Here is a 19,122-nt window from a genome sequence, read left to right as displayed (position 1 = left end):
AATAATTGTCTATTTTGTGCACCAACCCCACCGTGGGTTCAAATGTCAACTCAAGCGGCCATGATATTATCTCTTTACCAATAACTACTCATGAACATGGGTTTAGAAAAGAGAACCTTACTACAGCTCATAACAGTGCTAAGATGCAATCCTGATAACTACTACTGTGTTATATTCTGCATTTTATTTCATCACTCGCCTCCTGTTGCTTTAGAAAGTATTACACTAAAGATTTATGCCCTAGTCTTACCCTTGCTTCAATGGATCTGACCTGGACACGTTAGGTGTTCTACCCAAGAACTGCCTTTGTAATTATAAAGACTGCCAAGAACAGTTATTAATAACCTGCTCATATAGAACACGTTACATTTCCTGACATAACTCTTCTACACCTATAGACTTCGAAACTCAGTGTTGCACAGAAGAGGCTTATGGTTTCCTCTAACAGGGTCATCCTCTAGATGTCTCTATGCTGGTCACCTCTGGCTCATTAAAATGCATCTGGATTTCTATAGACCTATTTAATGACAATGTCGGTCATTAGATGTTATACAAATAAAAAACCAGAGTTAAAAATATTTTAAACAAAATTTCTTCTATTCCGCAGAACATTAACAAGACAAAAAAGTATGGTTTCAATATTTATTTCATCAAAGAAACTTAGCCTGTAGTCATATGGTCAACAGGTTAAGCATATCATCTAATTTCAATGATTTCCCCATTTTTGCTAATGCTGCACATATGAAATCGCATCTTTGAGGAATGCTGCACATATACCCTATGTCCAACAGAAGGTTATGACCACAAAGAGTAATCCATCTCTACAGTGTTGTGAAATTTCAACACAAAAAAAATAATAATAAAAATTCCAAAAAATAAAAAGGACCTAGAAGGGAAAAATGACAACATTGTGTACTCAAGAACACCACTGTTTTGTTCATGCATTTTTTTTTCTCCTTTTACTTGTGCTCTAGAAAGAAGGCACCAGACAGCAGTCTGTAGGACACCAGAGACTTCAGGGAGCTGGAGCGTGACGCTATGAAAATCATTTCCTCCCAAAAACAACACCCCAAAATAAGAGGCAGGTCGTTTATTTCAAATCATTGAAACTATCATGAAGGATTACACCTCTAATGTGGCTTGACATTAATTAGGACTATCTATATATACACGTGTAAAAAAAAAAAAGAAAAAGAAAAAAAAAGATTTCTATTGTATTTGTATTATGCATATAGTTTGATGGGATACGCGTGCCAGTTCTACATCTGCACTCACCACACACCGTCCTGAAGTGTGTATGCAAAACTGATTCGACTGAATCGATCAGGTGGGCACTGAGTGTTGAGCAAGGGGATGGGGGGAAATAGACATAATGTATAAAAAGCAATTTACAAATTAAAAAAAAAAAAAAAAAAAAAAAAGGATAAAGTAATTTGCTAACAGAAGTAAAAACCCATAAAACTATTTTGCATTTCAGCACATGTAAAGACTGAAATTTCCATGACTTTACATAAAAATGGCCATATTTCTCCATTTATTTCCACCAAAGGTGCAAGGGCTCTACAGAGAACCTACAAGAAAAAAATAAAAAGAACAAATATATCATGCAGAAGAGTAATACAGAGTATTGAAAAATAAGAATGGGTGCTTGCAAGCTTGTTCTAAAAAATAAAAAAAGGAAAAGAAAGAAAAGAAAAAGGCAAAACTACAGTGGTACTTGTATTGAAGGACTGTGAGGGTTAAACTGCAGTTCTACACAAACACTGAAAATATATCCGGAAGCTAAAATAAAGTGTAAAACACTGGAGACTAAAAGCAAATCCCAAAAGCTACAGAGTGCATCATTTTTAAACACGACAGCCCTCCATTTCTCCTCTTAAGAGTCTAGTCCAGTGTCATTTAAAAAGAAAAGAAAACAAAAAGAAACCTGATGTCTTTTTTTTTTTTTTTTTAATTTTAAATCATTGCTGTTGCTTGACTTTTTTTTTATTCTTTAAGTTTTAATTTTTTTTCTTCTTTTCTGATCAGCCGCTTCTTCCTTGCTGTTTACTTCTCTCTCTTTTTTTTTTGCTTTCCTTTATTTTATTTTTCCATACTACTTTGTATTTACGCTCCTTTTAGTATTTTGATGGTGACTCTCCACATGCGTCCACATTCAGCCTTGTCTGACACAGCCTCCAGTCAGTCACACGCACTCACTCTCTCTCCCTCTCTCTCACACACACAAACACACGCACACTCATTCGTCTGCTGACTTTGCACAAGTAGCGCAGTCAAGGAACGACATGCGCCGAAAGTTAGAGATTTCTGAGGTAAGCTCCGCGCCCTCGGCCCCAGGTCCATACATTCATACGCAAAAACGGCTCACTCGCACACACCTCTCACAGCGGGGCCCATTGTGGGGAGGGGAGACGCCAACTGTTATGTCACCTCCCGCTGCTCAGTTCATTTTGTTTGTTTTTGTTTGTTTGTATATTCTTGTTCAGAGGTTTTGTCTGTGTCATTCTCTCCAATTGCTAGGTTGCAACATCTTGTTTCTCCCCGTGTTGTGTTTTGTTTTTGTTTTTTTGTTGTGCCGATTTGCTTTTGTTGTCGTTTGGTAGACACGTCCTGATATTTGTGTGACATTTCGCGAAATGTTCTCTGAACGCATTCGGTGTAGATGGTTGTGTTTTTGCAACATTTAGTAGCCCACTCATTCTCACTCGCACCCACTCGCCGTCACATACTTCATTTGGACTGGATTCACGCCAGGATGCCAAACGAAATCCACACAATTTCTCTTGGATTAGATGCAGCCATGGATCCCATGAGCCAAGCACAATGGATCTAATTTCTCACATTCGCGCACTTCTCTCTTTCTCTCCTAATTAATTTTTTTTGTACATGTTAGAGTGCTGCATCGCAAACAAATCTCCAGATTTCATGTCACCCTTCTAGAACTGGAATCCCTCTGCTGGCACATTGGCTGATGAATTAAATCCGTATGTTCCACCTTGGATGGACTCTGGAACCAGACTAGAGTCCTCATCAATCTGTGGAGATATGAATGCCAACTCAATTAACAAACCCCTTCCCTTCTTTTTAATGGGTGGCATTAAAATACTTATTTGAAGACAGATTATTAACATTTATCCCCTCTTATACACTTCTGTGATTAAGTGGAAAAATAAATCACTTCTAAAACCTGGGGTACTCAACAGTGAATCCTATATACATTAACACTCATGTCTTCCAGGTCTCTCTACAAGCAAAACTTACATCCTCAGACGAGAAGAACTGATCAATGATTTCGTAAGCCAGTTTGTAGATGTCCTCATTCTCATGATTCTGCAGCTGTTCAATTTTTTCCAGTCCTACACAAAAGAGCAAGGGTAAAGGATGAATCACAAAGTCTATTCAAAATATTACACATACCTTAAATTCCTCAAATGAGGCAGAAATTGAAATCAGACAAAACAAGAAAAATGACTCTGAACTCAAAATAAACAAGATCGTCATCAATGATTTACATATTTAAAAAGTTGTCATGGATTCAGGTTCAGAGCATCTGATGCAAGGATTACTTTATAACTGTGTATGTAGGTGCACTTGCAGGTAAATAAAAAGGCCATTATGCTCAAAAGCAAGTAAACAATTCACAGCACTGTACCCCAAAAATAAATAAATAAAGTAAGGCTTTGAATGGGTCATTTTACGATTGAGCTTGCAAAACGAACAAGATCTTTACGCGGTGTGATTTCATTCTGTTATAGAAAACTAATTACCTGCTGAATCAGATTCGAGATTTAAAATAAATGTGATGTAGCGACCAACAAAGAACTATTTATTCCTCACCTCCACACTCCTCAATCAGATTGGCGATGGTCTCTGCCTCTTCATCAGCCATTTTCAGAATATTGCTCAGTCCATCCAGAACCACCTGCACCACCTGAGCATCCTTGACTGTCAGTAGGTTACAGAATGGTGGAATGACCTGCTGCTGGATCAGATACGCCACCTAGACAAGGGATAGCATAACATAGGAGCTAAATCCCTACATAAAACTTATACAACATGGTCAATAGTTTGCAGACACCTGTCCATTACATTTGTATGTGCATCCTAAACATGCCATTCCATATTTAACCCCTTTTGTACGTATAATAACCAAAACCCATTCTGGGAAGGTATTTCACTACATTTTGGAGTGCCTCTGTGGGAAATTGTGTTCCTTTAGCCACAAAAGCATTAATCAGCCACAGATTTTAGAGTGAAAAGGCCTGTGTACTATCTCTGCAGGCTACTCGAGTTCTAATGCGCCAACCTTGGCAAGCTAGGGTTTTATGGAGCTCATGCTCTGTGCACAGGGGCACTGTCACACTGGATCCCTCAGCTCAACTAATGCTACAGCATGAAGAGACATTTTATAAAACTGCATGCTTTGTGCCAAGAGTTTGGGAATGAACCAGGTCAGGAGTCCACATATGTTTGGGCACAAACAATTGGAAGTGGCTTACCTGGTCTTTTCTGCCACTGATTGTAAGGTTACTGATGGCCCAAGCTGCCTCTTTCTGAGTGCCAAAATCTCCCTGCGAGAGTAAATTACATATTAGACCTTAAATAATTTAATGATTTGTAACTTTTCCATCAACACACATAAGGCATATTACTTTCTTTGAAAAGCAAAAAAAAAAACAACAACACATTTTTGATAGGAATGTGTCTTTTAAAGCAACACATGGGCAATGTAAGAAAGATACTAGGCCACAGTTAACTGTTGCAAGAAAGCAGATTAAAGCACATCATGCGATGCCTATAGACAAAATCTGAATGAATAGAGATTCAGGCACCTTGTCGAGCAGATGGATGATCATAGGCACCAGACCGGCATCAATAACTGCCTGGACCTGCTGTTGGTTCCCAGCTGTGATATTGGACAGGAACCACACTGCCTCCTGGAAGAGAGGAATTAAATTCGGGTTACTGCATTGTCGATGTTTGACATTTAATAGTTTATAATTGTTCTGTACAAGCCTTTAAAATTAAAAGGGTAGTGTTGGATCAGAATGCAGGAAGCTGTGAGACGACCCACAGCCCCTGAGCAAGACAGCGGCACATTCAGAGCTGTGGATAGGAGCAGTTTTGAGGCTTTAATCATCGGCACAATCACGGAATAGCCTCCGTTTATGTGATGAGCCTCAGATGCACTCCTTTTTCTACAATGACTCAGTGGTCTCAAGCACTCCCAGTCCATCAGCTGAACAAACCACACACACATGCACACTTAAAACCCCATCCCACCCTTTAGAAACTGCCTAAAGTACCATTCTGTTATTAACCATAATGACTAATGATCATCTAGATCTCTCTCTCTCAGCGTTGTTCCTTGACAGATCTTCATCCAGGGTGTCACTTCCTTCTGTGGCCTGTATTAAAGCTAATCAAAGTCAAAAAACCATGCACACATCAAACACACAAGTGCCAAGTCTCCAATATCATCATTTCCAATGCTATGTCTGCAACAAACATGAAAACTGAAATGCCTCTATGCAAATAGGTATTCAAATAATAATAACTCAGTAACTGTGGGTGTGTACCTTGTTTATTTTTTCCTTGGGGTGTGCAAGCAAAGAAGGGAAGTGACTCAGGGCATCACAGTTCAACACCACCTGTGTTTGTTCGTCTGTGCCAGTCACAATGTTCCCCACTGCACGCAGCGCTGCAGTCTAAAGGAGAAAGACAGCCTTATGAAAACATTAATCCTCTGACACAACTGTAATATGAGACTTCTAGTCACTTTTCCATTTTCTTATTAACATGACAATCTGCATTTTATTTCTTCTACTAAACTCAAGCAGGAAATGACTGCTGATAGTGAAAATATAAATTTTCGACTCATTCGTTTCCTGGATGCTTCACAACATTAAACTTAAACATTAAAGGCGTGTGATTCATTAATAAATAAAAGATTTATTTAACTCTGTAATAAGCATGAAAGGTACATTGGTGGAGCAACAATCTCTTATCTGTCAAAACTATTTGACAATGCATTTAACTCACCTGAACTTTGACCTCCTGGTGGCTAAGGAGGGGTACCAGGTGAGGAACAATGCCAGAGTCAATGACCATCTGGATCTGCTCATTGCCAGCATCAGTCAGATAAGACAGAGCCCACACTGTGTCCACAAGGATCTGCTCAACCAAAGCACACCTTATATTACACTCAACATAAAGTCATGCACAATTTCTGTGATGCATACAAACACGTACAACCAGACAAAACAAGAATGCTTGGCATAGATCTTGTGACACAGAACTTACATTGACATCTGTGTGATGAATCAGGACACACAGGGCAGGCAGGATCTGTGTAAATAAACAACAAAAATATGGGTATAGCATTAGAATCTTAAAACAATACATGTATTTCAATCCTATGCAAATATTTTCCTTGTTGAGTGTACATTATTCAGCATTAAATTTATCACAGAAGCCAATTTGGATCTTTCTTAAAATCTCACAAATTGTGATGACTAGCTGTCTACAGTCACCCCACACATACCTCCTGGATGGTCTCCATGGGTGGAGGTGGATCCTTGTGGCGACACAGGTTTACCATGACCCAGGTGACATTGCGCAAGAAGGTGATGGGAATGGATGGGCTGATGAAGGACAGCAGGGGCTTGACAACACCTAGGCTGATCACATAGTCCCTGCACTGGGGACCATCACCTAAGAGAACATAACACCCGAATCAACTCAGCGGTGCTTACTAAACACACCTCTTGGGCATCTTGCAGACGTTGTGTTTAATTGCCAGGTTTCAGTATCAGCATGTGTATGATCATAACACAAGTTGCTTGCTTAATAGCTACAACAAAAGCTAAGGTTCCTTTAATTCACTTTGTTACCTAGGCTAATGCAAAGGGCTTTCAGTGAGAACACAATATTAGGCAATATATCAAAGCATTACTTTTAGCTTCTAAACACTAACAACTACAGATTAACAGTAACGGTTTGTCCAAGTTCTTGCTAAAATGTTGATTATAATGTTTCAATCATTTTGTACTTTGCTTGAGCTTCTCAAACAAACTAAAAGGTTTGTCACAGAAAACAGTAAAGAAATCCATTACAACTTACTTAATAAAAACAACAATCCCATATACATTTATATTACTCGGAAGGCATTTTCCCCAACATTATGCAAAACCCTAAGAAAGTGCAGGGAGAGACTGACGGCTCACAGGCATAGATGGTGAACCTGTGACTTACCGATTATATTGCCCAAAGCCCACACAGCTTGCTCACACACATTCTGGTGGGGAGAGTGGAGCAGCCTTAGGAACAGGGGAACTGCATCTGTGTACACAGAGAAAGAGAAAGAAAAAAAAAAGAGAGAGAGAAAGAGAGAGAGAGAACACAAGACAGCATGACTCAGACATTTCTGTCTCACAGGGATGACTCATATCAAGGCCAACATTGTAGTGAACATGCAGTCTCTAAATTCCGAAGAATCACCCCTCCTTGGAGGGGGATAAAACCCATCAAGCCAACTTCGTAAACATTCTTGCTAGTTAAGATCTGATCCATTGACTGAGAATTGCATTATAACATCAAAAACCCTTAAACTTAACAGTTTAACATATTGTGCGGCTGAGCTAAACAAAATACGGGGCATTAAAATATAACATCAGTTAGGATATTTAGGCCAAACATGAATGAAATTAAATGCACAGCAGCCAGAACACTTACTGGACTGCACCACTGCCTGTGTTTGCTCTGAGGTCCCTGAAGCGATGTTGGTCAAAGCCCAGGCTGCCTCAAACTGCAGAGATGGACTATAGGACAAAAAGGCAAAAGTTCAGTGATCTGAATTTCCAAAACAGCTATAGCTAGAAGACAGGACATCAGTCTTACTTGTCATCCCTATCTAGGCAGTGCACAAGAATAGGCAGAATACCAGACTTTATCAGATCATCTATGGGAGGGTTGCGGTCACTCGATAGCAGTTTCCTAGGGATGGAAATATAAAGTATTGTGAAACTGCAAGGACAAATCAGCAGACAGACACTTCATTAAGCATGCACCCGACAAAGACTTATTTACTCTAAGCACCACTAAGAATTTAAGGTAATGCCAACACAAATACAAAGCAGATTAGTGAATCTATGCTCAAAGCTGTATCACAATGCTGCCTACGACATCAGGGGTTGACAAATCACAAGGAGATTATGTGTCCGGTTTATCAGTTTTTTATTTCGTTGCCTGAAGGTCAAGTAGGTTTATTAGACTGCTTAAGCAAAGAACAGAAAAAGGGAAAATTTTATACTCCCTACAGCAAAGAGAAACTTCATATTTAATATACACTGATCAGCCATAGCATTATAACCACCTGTCTAATTTTGTGTTGGTCCCCCTTTTGCTGCCAAAATAGCTCTAACCCATCAAGGCATGGACTCCACTAGATCCCTGAAGCTGTGCTGTGGTATCTTGCACCAAGATGTTAGCAGCAGCTCCTTTAAGAGCTGCAGTTTTGGAGATGCTCTGATCCAGTCGGCTAGCCCTCGTCAAACCCTTACGCTTGTCCATTTTTCCTGCTTCTAACACATCAACTTTGAGGACAAAATGTTGACTTGCTGCCTAATATATCCCACCCACTACCAGGTGCCATGATGAGGAGATAATCAGTCTTATTCACTTCACCTCTCAGTGCTCATAATGTTATGGCTGATCTATGTAATTGGGCTGCAAACAGGAACGTTTTTACTAAACATATTAGCCTGAATGGATGTTGAACAGCCTTTCAAAATCAGGAATATTGAAAGATCTGGACACAGTTCAGCAAAAATGAATACGCTAATCAGACCAAGAATGTCATTTTCATACACAATGACTTGATACTATCGCTCATAGCTGAAACACGCACATTTTTTTCCAAGCCACAAACATAACAGGCTAAAAAATTAGGTGCCAGTATTTGACACGCAGGCAAGCATAACCGTAGACTAGGCAGCACAGTCTGTCAAATGAATAAACGCACATTGGTGCTTTCACTTTCGCTTAGTGTGCTAACTAATGAATTTAAGATTTGTCCAGCACGGTCATGCTTTGAGTCCTAACATAAGTGAAAACAGCAGTATCTGGCGAGGATCTAACATTCCAGAGGCTTCTTTGAAAATCAGCATACAAACAGCTCTCGGGTGCCTCATCAGATATCTCACCTGGCAGCCTGCACTGCACTCAGCTGAATGCCCTGGTTGTCACTGGTGGCGTTCTGGAGAAGACATTAAGTAAAAAGTTTATAAATAAATAAATAAAACACTAAGCGGACGCAATGAGTCACATTAAGAGACAAGGAAAGATTACATGCTTAGTTTGTGTGTGCTTATAAACACCACCACATTCTTACTCAGCAGACATGCATACTATAATAGTACTGTCGCTAATTAGCATGATTTAGTACATTTCAAAGATTCACATTAATGTCTTGGTTTTAATTATAAAGAGAGAAAGACTATATCTGTTGCAGGGATATTGCATTCTAATACAGCAAGCACTTACTTGGACAATTGCCTCCAATGAGGTGTTTTGCTGAGAATAAAACAGAAAAACACAATAAGCCACCCTCCAATGACCCATGTTTATTCTGAATACAAAAGTAAAATGATCAGAACATAGGATGAAGGTTTTAAACAGCGTTTACCGTCCTGAAATCCCCGTCAACATCAGAGTCGTCACAGATGTCCTCATTCGGCACGTTCCTCCTCTTCAAGAGGTGCTCGTCTCTCTTATTCTACAAATAAGACAATCAGATACGCTCGGTGACTTTTCCTTGACTCAGGACTTCCCAGGTTTGCTACCTCAATGGTCCCTCCAAAATAAAAATCTTTAGATTACAGCTACATTTCATGATATTATGACAGCACAAAATGCTGCTGACCTAGATAGCCTCTTTTCCAATGCAACAAAGAGGGAGTGTTGATATTTAAACCTCCCTCGATAGCAATACTCATATTGGGTACTGCCATATACATGTTTAAATGCTGCTGAATTACTTAAGTGATTGCACAGAAGGTGTTAATTCACTTTCTATAACAGCAGCACCAGGTGCAAGGCAAATCCCTGGTTTATATTAATGCACCTTTAGTAGCGACTTACACAGGGACATGTAGCGAGGATACCTGCCATAATGGATTTTAATAATGGTAAAAAAAATCACTAATATGGTCACAAGAGAGAGATAAAAATGAGAGCGATACAAGATATAAAACAAGAGAGAAATAACGCCCTTCTCTCAATTTTGTTACTGGAAAATAATCTAACTTCAGGGTGGGCTGCATCCCAATACCCTGTTGCTAATTAGTGTCCTACGACAGCATGACCAACCATTTGTAAATTTCCCATTGGGATGAATAAAGTATCTGTCTACGTTTTATTCCTCACATACTGCATAGCTTGTCTCAATGAAATATATCCAGCGGAAAAGAAAACTACCTTTCTCAGTTCGACGACCACCTCTGTGCGCTGTCTTCTCATCGTCTGTGAAAGAGAGAACGAGATCAATTTTAGAGATTAAACCAACAAGCAAGCAAAAAAATAAATAAATTAATAAAAATGATCCATTGTTTAATGATTCTGTATGAAAATATCTCCAAATGCAGGAATGTTGTTTAGCAGACAGAAGCATCAATTCAGCGCGCACTCAATCATTTAGTCAATACTTTCTGAAGCTTTAACCCTTTAACTGCAATGGTCCCACATACACTTTGCTTAAGCAGACTGGGCATCTTATCTGCACCAATTCTACACAGACCATTTTAAATTGAAAGTGCAGGGAGGCACAAGGAGTACATCGAAAACATTTCAAGCGTACTATCACGAAAGAGTGACAAGTTTGCGTAGATGTTTGCAGCACATTCTGGTGCTCGAAACCCTGATTTTTGCCCTCACAGCACGCTGCACAATGTATGCACCAAAGATCATTTTAAGCCAAGACTTGGCTTCGAATAAGCCGAAAAAGACAGATGGTAGATCTGTGTAATGGCTTTATCATCCAAGTATTCATAGGACTTATTCTTTTATCTCCAGCTCAAATATCCCCTCAGATAAAGGGTCATTTTTAAGACATGACGTTAATCTCGATAGACTTTATAGATGTAAGGTAATGTCTAAGGACATTTACTAGCTTAACTAGGGAGACTAAAATGATTTTTCCCTAATATTTGACCCAAGTAATAATTCAGTTGTTTTCACCGTGAGCATGAAGGGGACAAACAGGCAACGTGTACGTTCATGCCACGATAGGACAAGCATCCGCTGCGACACCCGCTCATGTCTTGGGTGTGTGGAAACCAGACATCTCAGAAATATATAGTTATTACTCAAGGAACAGCACCATACACAACTTCACTCAATTCATAACTTATGTAACAAGGTCATACCACCTTGATATGATCACATGTCTCGGCTGAGGGGGAAGTGTCCCATTCACAAATCTACTCAACTTTCTTTCTTTCTTTTTTAACGCCATGCCAGCTTCTATGGCTATATTCATGGCAAAAGTCAGTTTTTGTTATTCAATATTAAAACTATATAAGATGTTTAAGATTTTTAAAACTAAATTTGGGTTTACTTGTTTAAAAACTTTTCCCAACAAGCTTTTAGAACAAGCTCCTTCCAGGAGTAAAAGTATTACATTGGAATAAAATATGCTTGATGGACAGAAGTGTTTTACATGATGAACATTTGCATTAGGTTTATATGTGGAAACAAAAGATTAGCCAAGTGATTTAACTTGAATTGGCATCTACAGGTTTCACTACCAGTCCATGCAGATTAAATGGTAGTCATCACCTATTCTGTGCATAAATAGGTGTCAAGTAATATTGGAGAAAGTGCACAGCAATGCGTCCAAGACCCCTTTTTTTTTGCATGGCTGAAAATAAAAAGGCTAAAAATGGGGACATTGTGCCCTAGTTTGTTTGCTTCATGTTGGCTCAAAAACGTGTTCTTGGATAAGCAAGATCAGAAACCTTGTTAATGTCCGTACAAATTGGCATGGGTCATCATGACATTTTCTTTTGAACTAGGAACTTGGATATTGTGTGTTAGGGGGCGGTGATTTAATCAGTGCTGAGCATCACAACAGTGCTGAATCTAAACAAACCAGACTGAACAAACTAAATAGTTTAGCAGGGTCCTTTCTTTCCTGGATGACTCTCTCCGCCGCCGTTCCTGTCAAAGATAAATACTGCCGAGATTGACTGCCAGAGGTGTTGATGGGGACGGAGAGCTGCAGGGTCGTCAACAGGAGCAGTGAATAGTCGTTGTATGATTAAACAGGTAGGGTTAACAAAATATTACGCTAGCTGTTAAAATTTTATGTATGTACATACAAACACCTATATTTAAATGACCACCTTAAAGAGATTGAAAAACTAGATCTCTTCATCAATTAGTCTGAGACATTCCAGTGTTCTTAGGATTTGGATTTTTCCCCACATCATCAAATTGTCCTATTGTAACATACATTTATAGATCTTTAAAAAATAAAATAAAAAATAAAAAAATTCCACTATATATATATATATATATATATATATATATATATATATATATATATATATATATATATATATATATATATATAAAAAAAAAGCACTTTCTACTATGTATAGTGTGACTATCAGAAAATGCCTCCTGCATTAAAATATATAAAAAGCACCAAGTTATGGGCTTGCAAAAATGAACCATGGATGCAAAGAAATCCTTACTGGGATGACTACTTGCCTCAGACATCGAACAGCCCCAAGCTGGTTAAGCACCCAGTATACAACCCCAAATCTAAACAAATCCCACCTTAGTTGAAACAAATAATTTGCATCCATTTTTGTTCCTGACCGGTGGTAAGCAGTTGTTGCTGCAGGGTGTGTATTAATGATCTTGGAGAATGTTCTACAGAGCATCTGATTGGTTGAACATAAGATGGGTACAGGATGAGTAATCAAAAAACTGTGAAATGTTCCTGGAATTGACAAACTTCTATAATTAAAACCAGAATTCATTCTAAAACATTCTGGACATCTTTCCTGTCTTGTGCGACTACTGCAATGTACCGCCGCATGTTACCCTCATTTGCACACTCATTTCACTTAGAAGGAAGAAGGTATTCCAATGGTAAATTCTCCATGAAGACTTTGTAGGACAAAGGGAATGTAATAACTGTGTACTTTCAGTGCTAATTATTTTGCAGGTGAAGATTCAATGAGGAAGACAGTCAGCATTGGCACAATTTATATGAGGGAAGGGGGGGGTCGTAGTAGCTTTGTGGTTAAAGCATTGGACTACTGATCGGCGGGTTGTTAGTTCGAGACCCAGGTCCACCAAGCTGCATTTTGTAGGTTTTAAAACACATACGCTCGTATTGGTGTCTATAACAGTTAAAAGACAGATCCAACATAAGCAGCAGACACGGGGACATGCTGTTCCCAAATATGAAAAAAGGAAAAAATATGAGCGAAATTTATTCATGATGTCTGGATATTAACCAGAACGAGTACTGGTTCATTATCTGAACTAAAGCCGCGTTAGTCATGTCTTCAATCAGGACACATTAAATGTTAGCGAAGTGACGCTACAGTTCAAACAAATGCGTAGTTATCCGCGTTAACGAAGAATAAAGAAATAGTTTCAACATTTAAGTTTTTTACCCACGCCTTCATGTCACTGGCATTTTGTCGAGTTTTTTCTTTCCCCTCAAACGCTAGCCAGGATGGCTAGTTACCCGGGATACAAAGCCATTACCAATGCTGTGGCTAGCTAACCAGTTGTGCTAATGAGATAGCTAACCTGGTTAGCTAGTCAGTCAAATTTTGAACACTGATATCTTTAGTTTATTTTAAGAATTGCAATAGGTAATGGCGTAAAAAACACACACACCTAAATTCTAGGACTAGGAGTTGTGTCCCTTAGCTAGCTGCTGAACTAGCGCATATCTTTTACATAATCTTAGCTGAGGCGTAACTCTGCTACATTGCTAGCATGGGCCATTCAACTAGCTAACGTTAGCTATTCCTGGCTGATTATTCTAGGCCAAAAGAATGTGAAATGCTAAGCGGACCTAACGGAAACTTTGTACGTTTTATATATATTAATATTTATATGGATATCACTCCGGTCAGATTAAACTGTGACTATTGGTTATTTTGGTCTCGTGAATAATGCCTCGTATTTGAATAAAATACTAAATGATTAACACACCAGCCAACGTTGGGAGGTAGCATGCTAAATCTAGCGCTAATCAGAACAAAACGTGTAATCCAAATCCGCGTACATTACACTAACATACTCAGATGTCAATACAGAAGTAGTAGATAATAGTTAAACTATCTGAGTAACTATCTTTTTCATGTTACAGTCGGTTAGCGCGCGGATTCGGACCTGGGGCTTTTGCGTAGAGGGAAGGGCAACTTGCTAACTAGCATAAAGGTTTCACGTGAATCACTAGGTTTATGGATTCATTACGCGTTATAGACATTTCTCGCAGAAACACGTTGCTAAAAAACCGAGCTTTAATTCCGAGGTGACATGCTGAAAAAAGCGAAAATCCCCTATAATTCCGAACGACGTCACAGCGGAACCCGGAGTCACTGAATAGCGCAATACCGCCGGAAAAACCTCGAGCTCCGTCTACTTACCTCCAAATCGCGACCTTTATTTTTGAAATTTTTCAGTCGCTGGTTGTCCAGTTTCTCGTTATCGTTCATGTTTGCGATTATAGAGCTATCGATTCAGATGGAAATATCGAGATTTCTCTTCGACTATCCTTCTCACACAGCCCGTTCACTTTGGCTCAGCTAACCACCGGACTATTTTTTTTTCTGCTAGCAAGTAATAGCCTCGCGTTGCATGACGGGAATGCCGGTGGTATGGGTGCAGTCAAGCCTTTGGGCAGTGTCCCGTGCACTTCAGCTCGACTGTCTCCCAAATGTCTCCCTGTAGACAAATTACACTAGCACTAAGGGCGCACACCGCCTTGATCCAAACCCCAGATAGTGAACATAACAAGGGCATTATGAGTTATTTGAAATTCGGCCTTTATCTATGGAGGGAAGTCCCAAAGCCGAAAAACAGGGGGCCCTCACAGGGTGGTGAATAAATTTATAGAAACTTCACGAAGACTGAATCTCTAAATCTCTTTTAAGGCACATTTACTCACACATTAATTCATTTTTTAATTCAGCTGGTTCCCCAAGCTTTGTAAATTTCTTTTAGCTACACAAGAACCAGTTAACTAGTTAGCATTGAACAATTAAAAAGAAGACCATAATTATGGCCTATCACTTTTATTTTATTTGTCAAAGTCTACACATGAGACTTTTTCTCCATCAGAAAATATACAAAACGAGCTATAATATTTATGCCAAACGCGATTCTACACTAACCAGGCATAACATTATGACCACCTGCCTAATATTGCCTCGGTCCCCTTTTTGCTGCCGAAACAGCCTTGACCCGCCATGCACTGTGCGTTCTGACACCTTTCTATCAGAACCAGCATTAACTTCTTCAGCGATTTGAGCAACAGTAGCTCGTCTGTTGGATCGGATCACAGGGGCCAGCTTTCACTCCACATGTGCATCGATGAGCCTTGGCCGCCCATGACCCCGTCACCGGTTCACCACTGTTCCTTCCTTGGACCACTTTTGATAGATACTGACCACTGCAGACCGGAAACACCTCCACATGAGCTGCAGTTTTGGAGATGCTCTGATCCAGTGGTCTAGCCATCACAATTTGGCCCTTCGTCAAACTCGCTCAAATCCTTACGCTTGTCCATTTTTCCTGCTTCTAACACATCAACTTTGAGGACAAAATGTTCACTTGCTGCTTCATATATCCCACCCACTAACAGGTGCCATGATGAGTAGATAATGAGGGTTCTATCTATCTATCTATCTAAGTAAAATTTGTGTGTATTATATACTGTATCAAAAACCCCATGATTGTCACATGAAAATAATAATATGGCTATTAGACACCTCACATGGTGTAACATGAGATCACACCTGATTATTCACACCAGATGAAATCTAAAGACATACCATGTTGAAATACACCTACGCATGTTATCTAAAGAGATACTATTCACATGATGTCACATCATCACATGATTGTCATGTTACTATGTTACTGTATTTAAAATAATCAACAAAATGATGAAAGAAACAAAGCTTAAATAAATCCTCCATTCAGAAATGTTGTGAACCTGGTCATATCACCTAAAAAAATATTAAGTAATATTTTAATACGTATATGTATGTTTATGTTTGTCTTAAATGCATGATATTATCTTATGAATTGAAATGTTGACTACAAATTCGACAAATATTGTATTTTAATGTGTTCCCCTTTCTAAATCAGGACGTTAATCTAGAACAGATGGAAAAGCTATTTTGAAATGATTTTTGGCTAGTTTTTTCAGTCTCCGTCTCAGCTCCAAGTAGCTAATATTCTTGTACCACATTTATAATACTTCAGTTGGCATATATTCTTACCCAAAGAGATTCATAATTGTGATGACACAAGCAGATGAGAGTTAAGAGTCTTCCTCAAGGACCCATGAGTGTAAGCATCTATTGATCTATTGAGGTCAAGTGCAAATAAATACTGCTACACCCTCTCCATTCTGAACGCTGAGATCTTTATGGTGTAATATGGCTGATGAATAAAGAATTGACTCCATTCCCCTCCACAACACTGTTTATCACATTCTTCATTTATTTTATTTATTTATTTTAGAATCTAATAGCTATGATGTATTATGTAAAAAGTAAAACATAATGAAAATGCTGTTAAACGATTGAGTGCTATGACTCTGCTCAATATTAATACCCCAGAGTTGATTATTTTCCAGAAACGGTATACTGTAAGTTACAAAGATTATAGATGTAGAGTGTTTGTGTGTGCCATGTGATAGACATCCTCCTGTCTATATGTATTCCCACCTTTCGCCTGGTGTTCCCAAGATTCACCACAAACCAGGATAAAGAGGTTACTGAAGATAAATAAATTGTTATATCTATAAATATATCATTGTGAGCTCCAACCACAAAGTGTCTCCCTTGGTTTTGACTTGAAAAATGACAAATACTCCATAAATGGGTTTATTATTTAACTTTTAGCATGTTTATTTAATAGCAATTATTAAATATATTAAAAAAAAATTCTTCAAATTAAATAATTTTTCATTTATAAATTAAATTAATTTCATTTATTAATATGCTCTTGAAATTTACAAGCAAATAGATACAGATTATATAAATAAAAAATAATTACTAAACTCCAAATATACAAATAAATCCATTAAAAAATTAAAAAAAAAAAAAAAAAGATTTACAACAAAAGTTGCATGAAGCAAATTGAACTTTGACGAACAGAAATATACAAATAAATCAAGAAATTCAGAAAAAATTAAATGGAATAGTAAAAAGAATAAAAAAAGAACAAGTATTTGAACAAGTAAATTTACAGGTAAGAATGTAGAAGCATCTATTATTTAGTTATTATAAAAATAAAGTGCAGAACATAGATCATAGAATTTCATACCACATTTGCAGAGAGGTAATGAATTAAAGGAGAAATTTGTGGCTTTGTTATGCTGTGAAGGCATTTTCCTGGCATGTCACTGTGATTTTAACAGTGGTTCAATTTACCAGTAATCCTGCTGTGTCTTCGCTTTAAGCGATTTCCTTCCTCTGTGTAGACATTCCTCTCCTTCTCCTCCTGCAGTCTTAAGAAAGTGAGCCATCATCCTGAAGCACTCCTCTAAACCAGCACCGGTCTTGGCAGAACAGGACTGAAGAAACCAGTGTCTGTTGCCACAAATCTCCTTCAAGTTTAAGATCTCTGCAACATCTCCGGCGCTTGCGGCTCCAGGCAAGTCTTGCTTGTTGGCTAGCACAATTAACGGAAGGCCTTTCAGACTTTTATTTCCCAGGATCTTCTCCAGTTCTTGCTTTGCTTCGACCATCCGTTTCTTGTCCTTGCTGTCCACCACAAACACCAGTCCTGCTGTGCCCTGATAGTAATGCTCCCAGTGAGCCCTCATCAGATGCTGGCCCCCGACATCCCACACGGTCAGCACAAAGCCCTTCTCTTTGGTCTCCACCATCTCCACATTGAAGCCCACAGTGGGAACGGTCACTACAGCCTCGTTGTATTTCAGCTTGTAGAGCAGGGTGGATTTTCCAGATCCATCGAGGCCAAGCATTAGAATCTGAGCTTTGGAGGGAAATTTGGAGCCATGCAGTCCCATTGTGTTTAAAGCTACTGGTTCAAGCACGCAGTTTAGTAGACCAGCTCCTGGGTGTTTAGTACACCGGTTGTTTCCTTGTAGTCAAAGAAGTTGGAATATGCGTCGTCCAAACCTTCCACAGTCCTCTCTTTAGCCTTCTCTTCTGGAGGGATGTGTGCTCTTGTTAAGTCTTCTTATACAGTGCAGACAATCCACAGTCATACAAAAAAGGAAAGGAGTCAAATCTCAGGGGAGATATGTCCATGTTCTTTCACACTGAGACTCCCTAGCTGTGACCGTGGTTTCAGTAAACTGCTGTCCACTTCCTGACAATGACACTATCACTCTTAGGTAACATGTGACTCATATTTCAGCAAGCACTTGAAGAACTCAGGGAACTCCCATATCAGCCAGCATGTGCTTCTGTTCCTGTTGGCATGAAACACTACTCCAAACAAGTATTAATACTGGGGTGACGAAGTGACCTGAGCACAGGCTGATGTCATAGATAATTTTGGAACTGATTTTGGAGTATGACGCTTCATAATTTCATGCAAGCTATTCAAAGCAACATTCATATGTATAAATATATACATCTATAAATTACTTTATTGGAACTACTAATAGTGGCAGGGCCTCCCTGTCCCCTTTGCTTTCAAAACAGCCTCAATTTTTCATGGCATGTATCAAAGTAAATGTTGTTAGCACTTTGTACTTTGAGATTATGGTGAATGTTGAACAAGGTGTACTTTCATGCTGAGAAACTCCTGTGTTGTTTTGGGTTCAGATCCAGTGACTGGGAAAGGCACTGAAGAAAACTGATCATTATCATGCTGGATGTAGCC

General features: G+C 38.9%; 2 protein-coding genes across 2 annotated transcripts; both read right to left on the bottom strand.

Annotated features, from left to right (window-relative positions):
• Positions 1-628: 628 nt before the first annotated feature.
• kpna4 (karyopherin alpha 4 (importin alpha 3)) lies at positions 629-14,907 on the bottom strand. The gene is made up of 17 exons (XM_058418563.1): positions 14,679-14,907; positions 10,477-10,521; positions 9,686-9,775; positions 9,544-9,573; positions 9,204-9,256; positions 7,900-7,995; positions 7,735-7,820; positions 7,255-7,341; positions 6,545-6,714; positions 6,304-6,348; positions 6,043-6,174; positions 5,580-5,708; positions 4,833-4,937; positions 4,500-4,571; positions 3,838-4,000; positions 3,262-3,356; positions 629-3,035 (listed from the first exon to the last, which is right to left on the bottom strand). The coding sequence occupies exons 1-17, from the start codon at positions 14,745-14,747 to the stop codon at positions 2,937-2,939; spliced, it is 1,566 nt and encodes a 521-aa protein (XP_058274546.1). The 5' UTR covers positions 14,748-14,907; the 3' UTR covers positions 629-2,936.
• Positions 14,908-17,402: 2,495 nt separating this feature from the next.
• Positions 17,403-18,830, bottom strand: LOC131370829 (ADP-ribosylation factor-like protein 14). Its single transcript, XM_058418347.1, has one exon. The coding sequence runs from the start codon at positions 18,296-18,298 to the stop codon at positions 17,693-17,695; it is 606 nt and encodes a 201-aa protein (XP_058274330.1). The 5' UTR covers positions 18,299-18,830; the 3' UTR covers positions 17,403-17,692.
• Positions 18,831-19,122: the final 292 nt, after the last annotated feature.

The sequence above is a fragment of the Hemibagrus wyckioides genome, linkage group LG20, assembly GCF_019097595.1.
Source record: "Hemibagrus wyckioides isolate EC202008001 linkage group LG20, SWU_Hwy_1.0, whole genome shotgun sequence".
NCBI classification, from domain to species: domain Eukaryota; kingdom Metazoa; phylum Chordata; class Actinopteri; order Siluriformes; family Bagridae; genus Hemibagrus; species Hemibagrus wyckioides.
The sequence above is the reverse complement of the archived record's forward strand: the minus strand, read 5'-3'. Positions and strand labels throughout refer to the sequence as shown.

What these genes read in the sequence shown, in the direction of transcription:
- LOC131370829 (XM_058418347.1), bottom strand. Translation starts at nt 18,298, where the DNA reads ATGGGACTGCATGGCTCCAAATTTCCCTCCAAAGCTCAGATTCTAATG.
- kpna4 (XM_058418563.1), bottom strand. Translation starts at nt 14,747, where the DNA reads ATGAACGATAACGAGAAACTGGACAACCAGCGACTGAAAAATTTCAAA. An exon ending in AGTGCAGTGCAGGCTGCCAG is followed by an intron (nt 7,996 to 9,203) that starts GTGAGATATCTG and finishes TTCCATCCCTAG; the next exon opens with GAAACTGCTATCGAGTGACC. An exon ending in GGCTTTGGGCAATATAATCG is followed by an intron (nt 6,715 to 7,254) that starts GTAAGTCACAGG and finishes ATGTTCTCTTAG; the next exon opens with GTGATGGTCCCCAGTGCAGG.